Source organism: Rhinatrema bivittatum, chromosome 3 (genome assembly GCF_901001135.1).
Source record: "Rhinatrema bivittatum chromosome 3, aRhiBiv1.1, whole genome shotgun sequence".
NCBI lineage: Eukaryota > Metazoa > Chordata > Amphibia > Gymnophiona > Rhinatrematidae > Rhinatrema > Rhinatrema bivittatum.
In genome coordinates, this window is record NC_042617.1 from 159974900 (window position 1) to 159994409 (window position 19510).

At 41.6% G+C, this 19510-nt stretch overlaps 1 protein-coding gene across 7 annotated transcripts in view; it reads right to left on the reverse strand.

The window, feature by feature from the left end:
* Window positions 1-4902: 4902 nt before the first annotated feature.
* LTBP1 (latent transforming growth factor beta binding protein 1) overlaps window positions 4903-19510 on the reverse strand; it is a 737653-nt gene continuing 723045 nt past the window's right edge. For 6 of the 7 annotated variants that reach the window (XM_029593888.1, XM_029593890.1, XM_029593889.1 and 3 more), the window contains 2 exons: window positions 17232-17381; window positions 4904-5996 (listed from right to left, as the gene is read on the reverse strand). In XM_029593888.1, coding sequence (XP_029449748.1) covers window positions 5824-5996; window positions 17232-17381 — 323 coding nt within the window. In that variant the 3' untranslated portion in view covers window positions 4904-5823. Of the gene's footprint in view, window positions 5997-17231; window positions 17382-19510 lie in introns of all 7 variants that reach the window. The other variant, XM_029593891.1, reaches the window with a different exon arrangement.

The following is a 19510-nucleotide window of genomic DNA, read 5'->3' on the forward strand; positions in this document are numbered from 1 at the left end:
CTCAGTCGTCTCTTCTCCAAGCTGAAAAGTCCTAACCTCTTTAGTCTTTCCTCATAGGGGAGTTGTTTCATTCCCCTTATCATTTTGATAGCCCTTCTCTGTACCTTCTCCATCGCAATTATATCTTTTTTTAGATGCGGCGACCAGAATTGTACACAGTATTCAAGGTGCGGTCTCACCATGAAGATATTTTGCAAACTATGTTCTGACTTATGCCTAACCTGCCCTAGCCACAATATCAGATATCCAGCTGATATTCACTATCCTCCTTTTTAGAAGAGTAATGGCCTTCATCAAACTCTCACTGTAAGGCTATGCGCTTATATGACATCCCATTGCCCAAGCTTCGGAACTCTAGCTTAGCTTAACCTACTTGCATATTGCTGCTGAAACAATTAATTAGGGATATGATTTTCAGAATTAATCTTAATGATTTTACTTCATCACATTTAGATTAGGAGTAAGTAGATTTACACACACATATCCTACCTCAAATCTATTAAAGTCACTACCTTATGTGCATAGGGTACGCACACTGAGAACCAAAGTACTTCTTTATTATCTTATGTTTTTATATTTACTATTATCATTGGCTGAGGCTTGCACAGTAGTCTGGTAATTAGGCTTAAGTAGTGATAAGATCCCACGCCAGCACATCCCAGCGTAAAGGGGAGGTAGGGGTGATGTAGGGAGATACCAGAAGTTTTACTCCTAAATGCAGCAAAATATGAATGCTCACTCCACATGATAGACATTGACATGTATTTCAGCAGAAATACAAAGATGAGAACCTTTGGCCAGAACAACAATATGTGACTAAGGGGGTCATATACTAAGGGACAAATTTTCAAAGAGGTATGCGCATAAGATACACATGTACCCCCCAAAAACCCGCCCCAAGCTCCCCCTGCGCGCGCCGAGCCTATGTTGCATAGGCTGCCGGCACGTGCAAAGTCCCCGGATGCACGTAAGTCCCGGACGTTTGCTTGGGGGGTGTGTCAGAGGCGTGGTGCCGGCCCAGGGGCGTTCCAGGGGCATGGCCGAGGCCTCCGAAACTGCTCCCGGGCCGGGGAATGGCGCGCCGGCAGCTGGCCAGCGTGCACGAGTTAACTTTTAAAATAAAGGTAGGGGGCGATTTAGTTAGGGCTAGGGGGTGGGTTAGGTAGGGGAAGGGAGGGAAAGGTGGGGGGGAACAAAAAAAAATTCCCTCCGAGGCTGCTCGGATTTCGGAGCGGCCTCGGAGGGAACGGGCAGCGCGCGCATGGCTCGGCGCGCGCAAGGTGTACAAATGTTCACCCCCTTGCGCGCGCCGACCCCGGATTTTAAAGGCTACGCGCATATCTATTAAAATCCAGCATACTCTTGTTTGCGCAGGGTTGTGTGAACAAAAGTACGCCCGCGCGCTTCTTATAAAATCTACCCCTAAGGCTTTTCTCCCATTCTGTGTTTATGGGGAAAATGCTTAGTAAATGACCTCTTAAGTTATCTGCTCTGCCTGCTTAATTATGGGATACAGCTCTCTCCACACAACAATGATCTAAGACATACCAGGTGTATATCAGAGACAGATCCCAGACTGAAAAACAGTCCAAATTTTCCTGGAGATGAGAATAGCCTATCCAAAAGGGTATCAGGCAGGTCAGCTCACAGTGAGTTCTGCCACAGCCCAGGAAAGTGCTGGTCAAGAGGTTACAAGACTGAAATCATGCACCTTGAATAAGAGTTTCCATGTGGCAGGAGTAGGCATGCGCCTGAAGGGGGGGGGGGGGGGGGGCAGCTGTCCAAAATGAAGGAAACCCCTTTTACATGCTCCTTTTGATTATGCATGTCCTCTTGCATATGCCTATCAAAAGCAGCAGGGGAGAGGGCTTCAGGGAGTCATCTGGCAGAAGTAGTCCATTCACACCAGCAGAAGATGCCCGAGACATCACCCCTGCCCCTCCCTGTGACAAAATGAAGAGTTCCTGTGTCCTGGCTGCTTGTGTTAAACCTGTCTTTTCTTCTCCAGGGCTGAGACAAGCCTCGTTACTCCAGCAAGCAACAGGGGCCAAGAACGGATCCTCCCTCTGGCAGAGACTGCTCCAGGGTGAAATTGAAGTTTATATCCTAAATTTATGGGGTAGTTAGCTAGCTACGTTTATTAATATACTCAAAGCAAGTCAAAGTCATTGATATGTTTTTCCCTAAGTTCAGTAATGATGCAAAGTTTTACTCATTATAAGCCTATGCTATGTTAAGGGCTATAAAGGCATGTGTTGTCTAACATATTCTAAATGTTAAGTCTGAAATGTCTGTTCAATGAAAGTCTGATTCTGAGACAAACAGTAGTCCTTTCCTGGGCTTCTCAGATCACATAGAAGGTAATAACTGATAAGTTTCTGTAGCACGGCCAGTATGCCCAGAGAAGGAAAGGGAGGGTGAGCAGGCAGTCTTGTCCCAGCTACAAATACCTGTTGTGTTGCAGCCTCGAAAGGCCTTGCATTCTGTTGTGTTCGGGGTGTTTAGTGTGCCCTTGGGCCTCAGCCCGACCCCAGATGCGTCCAGGACCGAGCCGAGGGTTGACGGCATGCTTCAGCATGGCTGAACACGGTCTTACCCTCTGCCAGGCCTGCAAGCTCCCAGAGCCAACAACATGAGATGTTGGTAGGGGAACGGTCCTCCGACTGTTCCGAGCCCTTTCGGACCTGCCGCTTGAATCGGCATGGAGCAGCAGGCCTGGCCTGAGGTTGAGGGCAGACGGAGGCCTTGACACGTAGACAGGACTATGACTGATGTGACGGCATCTCGGACGAGACTGGGTCGATGCAACGGCATCACAAGCATGACGGGGATCTTGATCCAAACAAGTAAAGACGTAAGGCAGGAGGACATTGGCACTGTCTCTCAGGGCGCCTTACTCAGCCCACCCGTGGGACTGAGTCACGGACCACCCTGTCCCACTGCGCGCCCTACACAGCCCTAAGAGGCTGGTCATGGACCACGAGGAGAGTGGGACAAGCGCAGGGAAGACCCAGGCAAGGAGGAACTCCAATGACGAAGCCGGTGTCATCTAAAGCTCCACCTGTGGCTGGCGGGAACGGAAGCTCAGGAGCACCGGGACAAATCCCACCTGCAGGCCACTCCATTCTCGGGCACGACATCATCCGAGAACCACGGCTCTACAGGAACAAAGGCTCAGGAGCACCAGATGAAGACGCAGGGAAGAACATCCTGGACAGGAAGACACATCAGGATGTGGGAGATCATGGCGGAACATCAGGACATGGTCAGGGACCTCAGGCAAGACATCAAGACATGAATACGTGGCACGAAGGCAGATGAGTCGAGGAGCTCCACGAAGAACAGAAGACCTTACAAAGCTCTGGCAGGCAGGAGCCTCCAGAGGGAAGTCACTTTGATGCAAGGCAAAGACAGACTGAAGTTGAAGTCCTTTTATAGGGCTGCAGACCGGCGACTCCCTGGGAGGAGATTGGCAGGCCCACACCTAGCTGGCCCTATAACTACGGAGAAGTGCTGCGGGCCGGCCCCTAGGGAGAAGGGCGTGGCTCAAACCAGGAAGTCCATGCAAACACAAGCAGCCTCAGGCAGGCCCCAAGGACATCGAGGCCTCCCAGGCCCTGGAGCAAATCCTGGACAGTTCGCAGGTGAGATCCTGGCTTGGAATGGCCTCCAGGAAGAGGTAAGGAGCCTCCCGTAGCACCGCTACAGGAGGGTTCATAACAATACCCTTATATTGCTTACATTGTTTTTATGATTGTTTTTCTTTGTGACCCCTTTGAATGTTGATTAGTGAGGGATGGAAATCTTTTAAAATAAATCATGAACTCCTTGCTACCGTAACGTTCCGCGGTTCCAAAAGTAAACCTGTCATAAGCAAGACTAAGGAGAATTCAGAGATGAGTGTTTGGATTCACAGTTGCTCTGGAAGAATTCATAGACAGTGGTTGAATAGGCTTTGCCTAACTAGACTTTATCTCTGATCTGTGAGAGGAGATAAGAGATTGCCTGAAATGTAGTAGCAATCATCCCTCATTGCTTATTTGTTGTAGCGATGAAAAAAATAGTCTTCTATTTCCTGGCTTCTGTCTCTTTCAAGAGGGTGACTGGGTCCCCCACTGCCAGTTAGTTCTGTGTCCCTTGATGTATTAATCCTCCTTGGAATCCAAGGGAATCTATGTCCCCCAAATGTACATAGTTTCCATGTACTTTGGTTAAAAATCATATTTTTTGTAGCCTGACTGGCAGCTTGTACTATCTTGTGAGGCATGAAGAGCTGAGGAAGGCATTAAGATTTAATTTTAACCTGGTGAGTTTACATCCTTTTGTGTTCCCAACAGTTTACCCAAAGAAGGGAAAATAAATAGCAAGTTTACTAATTCACACGAGCCAAGTAGAAAAAATAAGTTCAAACAAGCTTGTTCTACTTTCACTAGCTTCCATGCTCAGCATAATGTTCTCAGGGAAGAACAACCATATGCACATATTGCAGTAATCTAATTCAACAGAATACTGCTTGCGTACAGATAAAATATTTAATGCAAACATGTTAGTGGAAACCAGCCATATGCATTACGTTTTGGCACTTTTCAACATTTATTATGTTGGTACCCTTGATCTGATACTGTCTATCTACAATAGCATAAGATGCAGGATCACTGCTGATCTTTACTTGAGATTTAAGGTCAATTGGGCCTCTACGTAAGTTATTGTGACCCCAGACAGATGGATTTAATCACTGCTCTAGCACTTTCAGCTCTACTGAAAATTGCTAATAGCTGGTTAGATAACAGCACGCACAGTGGTACAGTAGGTGCCCAAGTTTTAATTCGGAACTAAACCCCTGAAAACTAAATCATAAAAAATTCAGATGCATGTAATGATCAGAACAAAGATGCTGCAGTCAAATATTTTTTCTAAAAAAAAAAAATTTGTTTTATTGAGGTTTAATATACAATTTTGATACGTTAAGGAAATTATACAAGGTCTTTTTTGTATTCAATTTACATAAAACAACAAAGACATGATCTCATGTATTTCTTTAGCTTTAATGTACAAAGAAGGAATCCAATGGTTTGTCTGTTAGCAGCTCTGAAATCTTTGCAAAAAAAAAAAAAAAAAAAAGGTCTAAGGATTTGTAAGTGCAGCAAAAGCCAATACAGAATATAAAACTGATATAAAGGACATTTTGTTCCACCAAGATGTATAAAAATGAAAAATAAAAGAAAGACATTGATGTCTGCTCCACAGGGCAGACGAGTGTTTAAACAGAATGTCGCTGACCAATGTTTCAAAATAGAATAACCTTATGTAATGGTTTTTTTCACAATGGTCTTAAGAAAATTTTTTATCAAAGGATTTTTTGTTTTGCAGATCAATAAAGCTCTGTAGAGAAATAATGGGAAAAGTCCTGCACAGTCAAGCAATGCAGAAGTTTATATATAACATCTCCCACCACTAACGAAGTGTCAAATTAATTAACCAATAGTACAAAAGCAAATAACCTTCTGTTTAAAATAACAGCACTGCTTGGTTCATTTCCCACTGAATTTTACATATGAACAGACTATATATACTTGACTGGTTTCTTTCATACAGAGAAATGTGTCCGTTTGGTCTGTCTCTTCAGTGAAGCTGATGTACTGAAACTGCGTATCAACTGTTGCATTTCACTTTCAAAGAATATACATTTTAATGCTGTATTTTTTTTTATCCATATAGCCAACATTTTGGATTAAGTTGAATCTTCATACCAAGAAAAAATACATATCTTCCTCTTCTTTATACAGTGCAGAGTATATGGGCATAGGCTATGGGGATTTGTCTCTACTCCAGTTCACTGTCTCCTCTGCCTGTGTCCAGTGCTGTGCAATAGTTTGGCTTGTCCGAAGGCACGTAGCCTGGCAGACACAAACACTTGTAGGAACCTTCTGTGTTGATGCATTTGGCGTTTTTGCAGAGGGACATCCTACTGTTTAGCTCGCTGCACTCATTCACATCTGGAAACCAAACAAAACAACAGCCAATAAAAACTGATTTATACTACAATTTAAAAAAATAAAATAAAATAAAATGTATCTTCCACCCTTGTGGAAGAAGAATCAGCATGAAAACTTTGGACCTTTCTCTGAGGAAGTTGTTTTAAAGTTTGGGTCCAAAGCAAGCTGCCATTTAAAGAGATTTTTTTTTTTTTACTAGTGGGGACATGCTTTCAGCTTGGACAGGCAGATGCATTTATTATACACCTACCATGTATGATAAATACATGATGTGTCAGAAGAAAAACAAACCATTTTGCAATAAGTCCTTTATATATTTTTTTCCCTTCCTACAACTGCACAAAATGCAATTGTGGAAGTAATCTAACATGCAAATGCTTTTGCATTTCTTTGCCTTACTTTTTATCAGATTAAGGAGCAAATTCTGGAAGCTGAGTAAGTTTTTAACGTGGAGAATTCATGTTATTTACTGCATATCCCATTTTATTCAGTGGGGGCTATTCAGCAATAATGTGGATTTTCAGTGTTAAATCTTACTGTGGCTTTGTGAACCAGCCCCATAGCTATTGTCCTTGATATTACTCATGTTGATTTGTTATTTATTTTTGTATTTATTAGTCACCAAATGCAGATGCCCTAGGCAATGTCTAAACTATAACAAGCATAAAATGGTCACAAAAACAAGTCAAAAGCATACACCACCACACAAACATAAATAAAAATACAATAAAATCAATGCTAAAATGACACTATTATAAAACTAAGAATAAAACACAATCCACAAAACAACTCAGTGAAAGGCTTGCTGGAATAAAAATGTCTAATAGCAATTTAAATATCTTAGGACAGGTAGTAAAATACTATTTTTCTAGTAAAGCATTTCAAATTATGGTGCAGCCACCAAAGACGTTCTCTCCGTTGTCTCAGTGAGGTACACTACTCACACAGAGGAAACATCGAGAAACTCCACTGAGATGAGTGAAGAGTATGTGTGTGACTGTACGGGTGCAGCATCACATTAGCCTAAGATACTGACATAAAGCTTCCTTTTATGAGCCAGAAGAGCAATTTTAGAAGTGATGCGATATTGGACAGGTAACCAGTGAAGTGAAAACAGAACAGGTGAAATACAATCTTGCATACACTTTCCAAAAACGTGCCTAGCTGTGGCGTTTTGAAGCAGCTGAAGTGCCCTCAGGTCAAAGGTACGTAATCCCAGATAAATGGAATTACAATGGTCTAGTAGTGGTAAAATAAGTGCCTGAACCACTGTTCTAAAATCTGATTCATCCAAAAGAGAATTAAGGCCATGATAGAGCTGCAACTTATAAAAAGCCATTCTTAAAGAACTGCCTTAATCTGAGGATGGAAGCACAAACTGTTATCGATTAGTACACCTAAACTTCTTGCTGTAGACACTATAGGTAAAACAACACTGTCAACAATCAGAGAAGCAGAAGCAGTCTTTTTCAGAAATGAATGCTGAATAACAATCAGTTCAGTTTTAGAAAGGTTTAAAGAAAGTTTATTGTGCTTAAGCCACTGATGAACTGCAGATAAACAAATGGAAACCATTTCATTAGTTTCACTCCAAGATGGTTGGACTGTAATAAAGAACTGGATATCGTCTGCAAATAACTGATACCCCTCAGTGAGCCCTACAAGTAGCTTATACAATGGTGACATATAAATATTAAACGCTGCTGACAAGGCTGAATATCATGCCCGGAAGAACTGTTATTACAAATTCATACTTGCTATTGCTGGCCAGACAAATACGATTTAAACCAGCTCAACACTGAGTCTGATATGCCACATTCTCTCAGTCGATAAAGGAGAATATGGTGGTCAATGGTACTGAAGGCTGCGGAGATATCTCAAAATACCAAGATGAACTTCTGCCCTCGATCCAATCCTCTCTTTCACACATCTAGACTGGAAAGTAAGAGTTTCAGTGTTTCAGATCTGGAAGCCAAACAGGAATGCTCTACAGAGGAGGAACTGCAAAAGTGGGATTGTAAAACTCGAAGGTGAAGGGGGAGAATTTGTAGAGTGTGACAAGAAGAAAGATGAATTGCTTGTCAAATATGTCTGTTCAGTGTTCATTGAGAAACAACTTGGAGCAGGACCAGTGAAAACTGCCACAAATAGGAATGGATGAGAATTAGACTGCAGACAATTTTCAGAAGCATATATTCACAAGGAGTCAGCAAAACTAAGATAAATCCATGGGGCTGGACGGGAAACATCAGGGAGTATTAAGGGAAGTTAGGTAAGCTCTGGTGGTAATGCTGTCTGACCTATTCGATGCTTCTTTAGAATCAGGAGTGATTGAGACAGGCACATGTGGTTCTACACAAAAGTGGAAGGAGGAGTCTGAAAACTATAGGCCAGTTAGTTTAACCTTGGTGGTATAAATTATTGGATTCGTTTCTAAAACAGAAGATAGTACAATTTATGAAATCCAATGAATTACATGATCTAAGGCAGCATGGTTTACCAGAGGTAGGTCTTTTCAGAGAAACTACATTTCTTTGATGGTGTGACCAGAGAGTTAGATCAGGGGAGAGTGAAAGATATGGAAAAATTAGGTTTCCTATCTGCTAATTTTCTTTCCTTGAATCTTATAAGACCAGTCCAGTGTACCTGGATGTAGCCCCCCTCCTGCCAGTGGATGGAGACAGCAAAGATTCTGATTTGCTGAAATCACCTCTTATAGGGCACAATGAAGCCTGCAAGACGTCAGTATAACTGTATTAAAGCAATAAGCACATTATCTCACCTCGCTAACAAGCAGAGAGAATAAACCTTGGCTCCTAACCACCTAGGTCCTTTAAACACTTTAGATTGACATATCTGGAAAGAAACTTACACAGCAGGATGTTGGCAAGTAATGGGTGGAATTCTGGAATGGTCTGGTAACACCCAAGGAAAGGAAATTAGCAGGTAACAAACCTAATTTTTCTTTTCTTATTGTCTCACCAGACCAGTCTAGTATACCTGGGATATACCCAGGTATACTAGACCCAGGTATACCATTCCTTTAAGCAGGAAGAAGCTGGACAAGTCTGCACCCAAGACTCCAGTCCCAAAGGAGAATGGCTCTCTAGCCTTCGCAACCAATCGGTAATGCTTGGAGAAAGTATGCAAGGACGCTCATGTGGCCACCCTACAAATCTCTACAGGCGACACAGACTGATGCTCTGCCCATGAAGTCATCTGACTCCTCACAAAATGAGCTTGAAGTCCCCTTAGAACCACCAAGTCCTGAGAAATTTAAGCTGAACCAATAGCCTCTTTAATCCATATGGCAATAGTAGGCTTAGAGGTCGCACCTCCTCTTCTCCGACCATCAAAGTGAAGAAACAAATGGTTCGATTATCTAAAAGAATGTGACCTTGAAATACCTGAGCAAAGTTCTCTTCACATCTAAGGCATGTAAAGCCCTGTACGCTCCTGCTGAATCACACCTTCTAAAAGCTAGATGGAGCTAAATGGAACGATTACTTTTGAAAGGAAGGACGGGATTGTCTGAATGGATACTCCCCATCTGTAAACTGCAGGTATGGATCACTACATAAAAGAGCTTGCAACTCCGAAATTTGCCATGCTGAACAGATAGCCACTACTTCCCTCTATTTATTTAAATGTTTTATATTCCATCATTCCATGTGAGAATCACTAGTTCATAACGGTTTACAGATAAAACATTTATAATTATAATGAGTGTCACAAGGTGGACAAACATTCATACTAAATGGAAGTATCACAATGGTAGACATATAACATGAAAACATAGCCAGATTGTAGGGGTTTGCGGGGGGGGGGGGGGGGGGGGTACTGTTCTAGTTGCTACCTGTATCTTTAGGGAATTTACAGCTAAGTATCTCTGAAGACCAGTCTGTAAGAAGGAAAGAACCATAAAGGGAGAAACCCCAGCCTTCGGACACCAGAACTCAAATACCTTCCAGTCTAGAATGTAAGCCAAAGATGTGGATTTCTTCCTACTCTACAATATAGAGTAGCCTCTAACATCACCAGCCTCTGATCCATCCTCAGAGGACCTTCCAATCTAAGCCTGGTGAGATCGGCATTCCATGGATGCCTGGGCCAATCCAGAGCCAGCAGAACAACTTGCTCCCAGTGCATCTCTACCTTCTGAATTACCCAGCCTATCATGGGCCATGGAGGAAACACATAAAGATGACCCTGACATGGCCACAGATGTGAAAACACAACCATTTCCGACAAAGCCGATTCCCTCCTTTGACTAAAGAAGTTGATTATTTTGGAGCTTTTTCCTGTAATCACGATGTCTCAAGCAAGTTTTCCCCCAAAAAGAACCATCCATTCTACTTGCCTGCCTGAATGTTTTCCACACCCAAATTCCCTAATTCACATATGCCACTGTGACTGCAGTGTCTTTAAACCCGAACAGGTACATTACTTGCGTGCAATACCTCTGTCTGATATATGAACAAAGTAAATATGCCAGAGGACAGTAGGCAAAATCCAAAGCCCAATGATTAGATAATTTTATTGTGTATACAAAATTTATAAATATATAACATGCAGACTTGTGTGAAACATTTATGCATTTAGTGTCAATCCTAAAATCTAATCAATTAACCTTATTGATCACACATTCACACCTCATACATCCCATTCATTCCTAAAACCACAATGCATATACATAATATATAATATTATACATTCAAAAAAAGATCATTTAACATGTATCCAAAAATTCCCCCGTTAACATATGTCTAAACGCTCCATATTCCCCATTTAACATATGTCTAAATGCTCCGACGAGATTTCTCGTTTCGCCTGTACAAACAGGCTTCTTCAGGGAACCTCTATGTGTTACAAATCGGGGTCAATTATGTATAATTTATACAATTGTATTCATATTACAGATAATTCTTCTGCTGGTCATATTTCATAATGTAACCTCTGATTTCAACTCTTCTCCCAACCATATGCTCAACACGATGTTTTATGATTCTCCACTCCGTGCATATGTTTCTCACACAGCCATTGACTGCAATGTATTAAATTGAAATAACAAAAAATGTTTTAAATATCACACCACCATTGTTACATAGTAACCAGATGTACTTTTACCCACATTTATATGCTGATGTTTCCCACGTATCTACACCTTGAATAAACCACCGGTAACGCTTTAGCCATGCTCAAACAAATCTCCACGATGTGTGGCAGAACTTCATAGTCGCACTCATAGCATTTTTTAAAAGCTCTCTTTCCGAGTACGAACGGTGCCCAGGAAACCTATAACATATCCAACAAATTAACAAACTTTAACCATGGCACCAAAAATGTTGTTACAATCTTCTAATAAACCATGTAGCTCTTCTTACCGGTTTACATCTTTGTATAACACCGAACCTTAAAGCTGTAATATAACCAACTTTCTCATTCCAAAAGTTACCGTAATGTGGTAGAGGAGTAGTAGAGGAGTAGACCACATTACGGTAACTTTTGGAATGAGAATGAGAAAGTTATAGGTTTCCTGGGCACCGTTCGTACTCGGAAAGAGAGCTTTTAAAAAATGCTATGAGTGCGACTATGAAGTTCTGCCACACATCGTGGAGATTTGTTTGAGCATGGCTAAAGCGTTACCGGTGGTTTATTCAAGGTGTAGATACGTGGGAAACATCAGCATATAAATGTGGGTAAAAGTACATCTGGTTACTATGTAACAATGGTGGTGTTGTGATATTTAAAACATTTTTTGTTATTTCAATTTAATACATTGCAGTCAATGGCTGTGTGAGAAACATATGCACGGAGTGGAGAATCATAAAACATCGTGTTGAGCATATGGTTGGGAGAAGAGTTGAAATCAGAGGTTACATTATGAAATATGACCAGCAGAAGAATTATCTGTAATATGAATACAATTGTATAAATTATACATAATTGCCCCCGATTTGTAACACATAGAGGTTCCCTGAAGAAGCCTGTTTGTACAGGCGAAACGAGAAATCTCGTCGGAGCATTTAGACATATGTTAAATGGGGAATATGGAGCGTTTAGACATATGTTAACGGGGGAATTTTTGGATACATGTTAAATGATCTTTTTTTGAATGTATAATATTATATATTATGTATATGCATTGTGGTTTTAGGAATGAATGGGATGTATGAGGTGTGAATGTGTGATCAATAAGGTTAATTGATTAGATTTTAGGATTGACACTAAATGCATAAATGTTTCACACAAGTCTGCATGTTATATATTTATAAATTTTGTATACACAATAAATTTATCTAATCATTGGGCTTTGGATTTTGCCTACTGTCCTCTGGCATATTTACTGTGTCTTTAAACCCGTGCAGTGGTACTCCACTTTGCCATTCATGGCACATATATGCTCTCACAGTGCCAGACCTGGTTCCACAGTGGCAATGCAGCCCATGCCCAGACATGCTCCATGTCATCATGTGAATCGGTAACCATGCTGCTGGTGCCTGTGGTGGTGCACTGCGAAGGAACTGACTGTTGTGCAGTATGCAATGGCACCGATCCCATCAGCATTCGGTATTACACAGCATTCCATTGTGCCAGGCTTGCAAGGGCACTGGATGGTACCTGATGGCAACCAGCAGCCCTTGCTGGTCTCTGCATTGGCACGCTTGGCCTGCATTGCCCAATGCTGTTGTAAAGCAACCTATAGCACATACACCAATGATGTTCAACATTTGACGCCCCTTATGGTACTTACTGTGTCCAATGATGGAACTTGTGCCCTTGGGGCCTGCCACATCATCAATAGTGCTGACGGCATCCATGGCCTCAATAGTGCCACTGACTTGGTCTGACCCAGCATGGCAAAATTTCCTATGTTCTTTCTCACTGGACGCACAATGAAGCTCTGGAATTTGTTGCCAGAGGATGTGGTTAGTGCACTTAGTGTAGCTGGGTTCAAAAAAGGTTTGCATAAGTTCTTGGAGGAGAAGTCCATTAATGGCTACGAATCGATTATTCTTAGGGAGTAGCCACCGCTATTCACTGCACCGGTAGCACGGGTTCTTCTTAGCGTTTGGGTAATGGCCAGGTTCCTGTGGCCTGGTTTTGGCCTCTGTTGGAAACGGGATGCCGGGCTCGATGGACCCTCGGTCTGACCCAGCAGGGCGAATGTCTTACCCCTAGCACTCCACGGTGCCAATGGTTTTGGCAGCATGGTGCTCATGGCGCTCAACGGCATTGACAACACACCAGACCCCCATGGCACAAACATCATCTGATGACCTTAACAGCACCTGTGGTGCTCCATTGCCTCAAGGATGCCCTATGGCATTGGCAGTGCACATAGCATTTGATGATATCACTGGTGCCCATGAGGTTCAGTGTTTGCCTGTGGCACTTGAGGGTGAAGGTGCCCACAGTGCTCAAAGGAGCCATGGTGCATGATTGGCAACACCCACAGAGTCAATGGTTCCTGCATCACTCAAAGGTGTCCTAGGCACTCAATGGCATGTTGATGGCATCAATGCTTAGCGACCCTAGTGCTTCTGGGCTCCACGTCCAGCATCTGGCCACTGGTGCTTTGGCACATGAAGGTGCACGGGTGATCAATGTCTGGCATGGCACCAATGGTGCAGCAGCAGAGCTGATTGCCCAGGCTCATGCTCACCCTCTCTTCCAAGGAGACTGCTCTGACAGAGCAAGCTGACAAACAAGATGGCGAAACTATGTCATCCAGGGTACCAGAGATGAAGATTAAATTGAGTCCATGGAGAATAGTTCCCGGGAGCACGGGGAAGATGAGCTCTCTTCCCCATAGGAATGTTCCTGTCCTGGAGTCCTTAGCTGTCTGGGCCTCTGTTGATGCCCAGTGGTTGGATGAATCTTCATGAACTCCTGTTTGGATGGGAACTCAGGCAAGTCCCCAGGCTAGAGGTCTACCCAGATTCGTCTCATGAGGCACTGACAAAAGCAAAAACCAGATACATTGAAGAAGAGGACAACAAGAAAAAGCAGAAGGTGTAGTATTATTTATTGAGGAAAAGAAGCAGCCTCTTCCAGGCTACACTGTGTACTAGGTCCGCCATGCAACTGGCAGCAGAAACCTTAAAAATGGGGGAAAAAAATCAAAATAAACATAAACTACTGAAAGGTACATAAGGAAAAAACAAAATTCACAGAGCCCTGCTAGAAAAATGGCTTCTGCAGCTCCAGAACTTTCTGTAGGTGTGAGGGAGAGAGCAAAGAACTGTGTCATAAGGCTCTGTGGAAAAAAAGAGACTGAAGGGCTCTGTCTGGGAAGCAGGGAGGTGATTATAGCTGCACATGCTCAGTAGAGCATGCTAAAAGCTCTAGAATCTTTGAAATCAAAGTTCTGTGCCGGGTTCGTCAGAAGACATCACCCATATAATTGTGAAGACTGCCATCCTGCTTGTCCTCGGAGGAAGGCAAATCATAGAGCACCTCAGGAATCTGTACTCGGACCAGTGTTTTTCAATACATTTATAAATGATCTGTAAAAGGGAATGATAAGTGAGGTTATCAAATTTGCAGATGACACAAAATTGTTCAAAGTACTTAAATCACAAGTCACATGTGAACATTTGTAAGAGGACCTTGGAAGACTGGAGGATTGCACGTCTAAATGGTAGATGAAATTTAAAATTATTAAATACAAAGCGATGCAGATAGGAAAGAATAATCCAGGAAAAGGATCTTGGAGTTATAGTGGACATTACTTTGAAATCATCAGTTCAGGATGTAGCAGAGGTCAGAAAATCAAATAGAATGTTAGGTATTATAAGGAAAGGAATGGAAAACAAAACAGATGATATTATAATACCTCTGTATCAATCCATGATGCAACTGCATCTTGAGTACTGTGTGCAGTTTTGGCCTCTCCATCTCAAAAAAGATATCGCAGAACTTGAAAAGGAATAGAGAAGGGCAAAAAAAAACGATAAAGGCGATGGAATGGCTTCCCTATGAGGAAAGACTAAACAGGGTAGGAATCTTCAGCCTGGAGAAGAGACAGCTGAGAGGAGATAAGATAGAGGTCTAAAAAAATCATGAGTGGTATAGAATAGGCAAATAGAGAATGTTTTTTTTACCCTTTCCAACAGTATTAGGACTAGGGGACATGCCATAAAGCTAATTGGTAGCATTTTTAAAACAAATCAGAGGAAGTATTTTTTCACTCAGTATACAGTTGAAAACTGTAGAATTTGTTTTCAGAGGATATGATGAAAGCAGTTAATGTAACTTGGTTTAAAAAGAGTTTGGATAAGTTCTTCGAGGAAAAGTCCATAAACCACTATTAGCCATGTAGACTTGGGGAAGCCACTGCTTATCCTAGTTATAGGCAAGAAGGATTGGACCTACATCAGATCCTACGAGGTACTTGTGACTTGGATTGGGTACTGGAAGAGAAACTGGATTGGGTACTGGAAGAGAAATAGAACCAAAGAGCTAAGAGAAACAGATAAGTATGAGAAAAAAATGTGAAGCTTGCTGGGCAGACTGGATGGGCCGTTTGGTCTTCTTCTGCCGTCATTTCTATGTTTCTATGTTTCTATATACTGTTGGAGACAGGATGCTGGGTTGGATGGACATTTGGGCTGACCAAGCACAGCATTTCTAATGGTCTTATGCTGGGAGATGAGAGAGTTAGAAAGAAGGCAGCAGATCTGGGATAAGGACTATGGAGCCAGATATTTGGAGATTGGTGAGTGGGATATAGAGGGCTAAAAAGTGGCAATGGGAGACACAGGGAGGTGAAAAACTGGGACAGTGAGAACTGTAGAGGGAGGAGGGGGTGAAATTTACCTATCAGTGAAAAGAGAGGTAGAGAAAGGAGATGAAAGGAAATGAACAATGTCAGACAGATGTAAGGGAGGAAGTGAAGCAAACAGGAGAAAGAAGAAACAGAAATGGAAAGAAGACCTTGGAAAAGGAAAATGGAGAAGAAAAACATACTGAAAGCAGAAAAGAAAAAAACAGAACAAAACCCAAAAATGATCAGGGCCATCAGTCTGTTTTCCCAGTAGGAAATGCATTCGTGTTCTAGAGCACAGTGTAATATTTTCAGTGTTGCCTTTCATAGGCAGAATATTTGCTGTTTGAGTCCTGGTAATGGGTGCTGTTTTGGTATGGCAAGTTTACCTTATAGGTTTGTAATGTGTATTTTCTAGGGTTTTATGTTATTTCCAAAGTGCCTGGTAGTGGAGAGTTTATATTACTTTCACTGAGGTGACTCCAGAATTTGTATATGTAGGGAGAATACCTAGAGGGAGTGGGGAGAAAGGGGATATAATACCTGGAGGGAGGGGATGTGGGGAAAAGGAGAATGTGCCTGGTGCTTGAAGGGAGGAAGGGGAAGGGGAAGAGAAATTGGAGGGAGAAAGGAGAGAGAATGACTGGAGGGAAAGATAGACAATGGATGGAGGCAGGGAGGGAGTGAGAAATGGTAAGAATAGAAGGAAAGGGGCCACCAAAGACAACTTTCGCCCAGGGATCATGGGATGAGGGTGAAAGGGGACAGAACTGGGAGTGATCTAAGAAAATATTTCTTTACAGAGAGGGTGCTGAAAGCATGGAACAGCCTCCCTGTGAAGGTGGAGACAAGGATATCATCAGAATTCAAGAGGACATGGGTCAAGCACAGAGGATCTCTGAGGGAGTGGAAGGTACTATATAAAGCTGAGCAGAAAATATGGAAGAGCAGACTGGATAGGCTGAATGGTCTTTATCTGTTGTCATGTTCTCTGTTTTCGTGCTAATAATAATATATCTGCAAGAGGAAATTCAGTTTTCAGAGAAAAGAATGTGAGAGCATGGTTATTAGAAAAAGAGGTCTTTGGATGATGTTAAAAGATTTAAATTACAATTTAAAGAGTTTTACCCCGTCTTGCTCACAATTTGTAACATCTTGAAGTATGTTTAATTTAGTTTTCTGAGAAAAGAATGTGAGATCATGGTTATCAGAAAAAGTGAGAACATTGTGAGTAGAATAATTGCTATGAGCTAAACATATACCATTATTTGGTAGTATTTTTTTTTTTTTTAGTTTCTGTGAAACTAAATTTTTGTTTGAAGTGTGTGTTTATTATTGTTTTTATTATGTATGTATATTTTGTTCATCGCCTAGGCCTACTTTGTGTTAGGCGATCAATAAATTTTAATAAATGAAAAAATAAATGAAATGAAAATGAAATAATCTACAAATAGACAAATTCTTACCAACACAAGTCATCTTGGCCATATCCAAGTGATAGCCATCAAAGCAGTCACATGTGTAGCCTTCTTGCACTCTCACACAACGGCCATTTTCACAACCATTTAGGATACCACATTCCTCTGCTTGTAACTCTTCAAAGCTGTTCAAGAAACCTACAAAGACAACATGAGCATATCTAAATTAGCAAAGTAATGGTGACTCATCCACAATACAGGGATTGCATACCCCAATGCATACCCCACAGAGACATTTAAGATCAGCTGACAAAGGTCTTTTATCAATTCCTACAATAAAATCAGCACATCTCAGCCAAGTTCGAGAAAGAGCGTTATCTATTGCAAGCTCAAAACTGTGGAATTCATTACCAGTTCAATTAAGGACACAGCGAGAAAAAAGCAAATTCAAAGCAGAACTTAAAACATGGTTGTTCAATGCAGCATACATCGAAAATGAGCAACAAACGTGTGTTTAAGTTTATTATGCACAGGTCGCTTCCTGTTAATCTATAGGTAATGCTGAAATGTATATAGATTTTTAGTGTCTTTTACAGGTTTTATTGGATTAATATTTATAGCTATATTTTATATCTTTTATATCTTTTAACAGCTAACATGTTTAGTAATTTCTTTCTTTTAAATTTAGCTGTTTTATCTTTTATGATTGAATGTAATTTTCCTACTGTATATCTATTGAAATGTAAACCGCTGTGAAGGCTTGCTGAGACAACGGTATTAAATAATAATAAACCTTAATATAGATCTATTTTTCTTTCTGGGGTTGGAGGAGCAGAGTTAATACTTTGCAGATGTCAAAAAGTGAGTCAACCAATCTTGTTGTTTCCAACCATTTTTAACTAACAAAACGCCTGCATGCGTAAAAAAAATGGGGGTTACGCACGTGGCCAGGTCCTGCGCACGCCGCGAGCATTTTACAAAGTGCCTGGCCACACGTGTAACCCCCGTTACGTGCAGATGGGTGGGCTAGGGGCGTGGTCTGGGCAGGACGAGACAGCGCCATTAGACGCCCATACATGCGCGTGCAGATGTTAAAATCTGGCACACGTGCGCACGGACATCGTATTTTATAACATGCACGTGACGCGTAATGTCCTTCCTGCTGTCGTCATCATTCATGTCCAATGCTATTCTGTGAACTTCCCATCATGTAAGAATCCTATAATTAATTACCCATCAAGCTTTCTTCCCCCCTCTATGTCACTGCCACTAATACAAAGCCCTAATTTATCAACCCATGAACATACGACCTCTGCAGTATAAATTATGTTGTGACAGAAGAGCCTGACAAGTTCTGTTGGAAACACATTTCATATCACTGCACTCAGCTGTATTGAGTAAACCAGTACTGAAGTGTTCTGTAATATTAGGACTTCCATAGTGCTCTGTATGTATACTTACTTGCTTCCTTTTCTGTGAGCTGGATTGCTGGCTGCTTATACCTATGTTTTAACTTGTTAGTAAAAGCAGTACTGTTTTGACTGCTCTTGCAAAAATAACGCCTCTGTCTTGTTTGTTTTTCTCTAGAAGGCATTCTCTGTTGCACCACAAATCTCTAACAGACCCCAAGGTTTCACTAATTTTGGTCAATTAAATAAGACTGCTTGAGAAGTTTTTTTTTTTTAGGAACAAATACTAGTGGAGCAATAGATGGCAGCAAACACTCAGCAATGAAAACAGACTTTTCCAGAGAGGACTTCTGGAGTAATGTGTGGGCCATTGGTAAATGCATGAAAATGATGTAAAAATAAATTAATTTTGATGGCAGTGGTGAACAAACATTTAATTTTTCCATAACTCTAAAGTAAGAAATACATTTCTGACAGTCTAAGCCTTATGACATTCTCAGTAACTGAAGAAATATGCCTCACAGCTACTAGGGTTGATCAGGATTTGCTGTGGCGTAAACACAAATCTCACACAAGATTACTGGAAAACACCTGTGTTGTTCAAGCAAGAGTTATTTATTAGATTTATACTTCTATTGCAAATCTGATGAATTTTAATGCAAACTTGCCAAATGTCCTATATTCAACTATTGGGCTTCACATCTTGAGGGAACTGAAATACGTTTCATTTTTAACGGATGCTGCACTATCCAGACATTTCCCATAAACCAGTTAACTGAAATGGCTTAGCAGATTTCTCCAGGTAATATCACGATCAGATGTAGCTGGATAGAACACGTCCTTTAGGGAAATGGAGAGGAGAGTAGATGAACTCACTGTCCTCCACCCCTCCTTAAAAAAACAGAGACTGCAGTCATA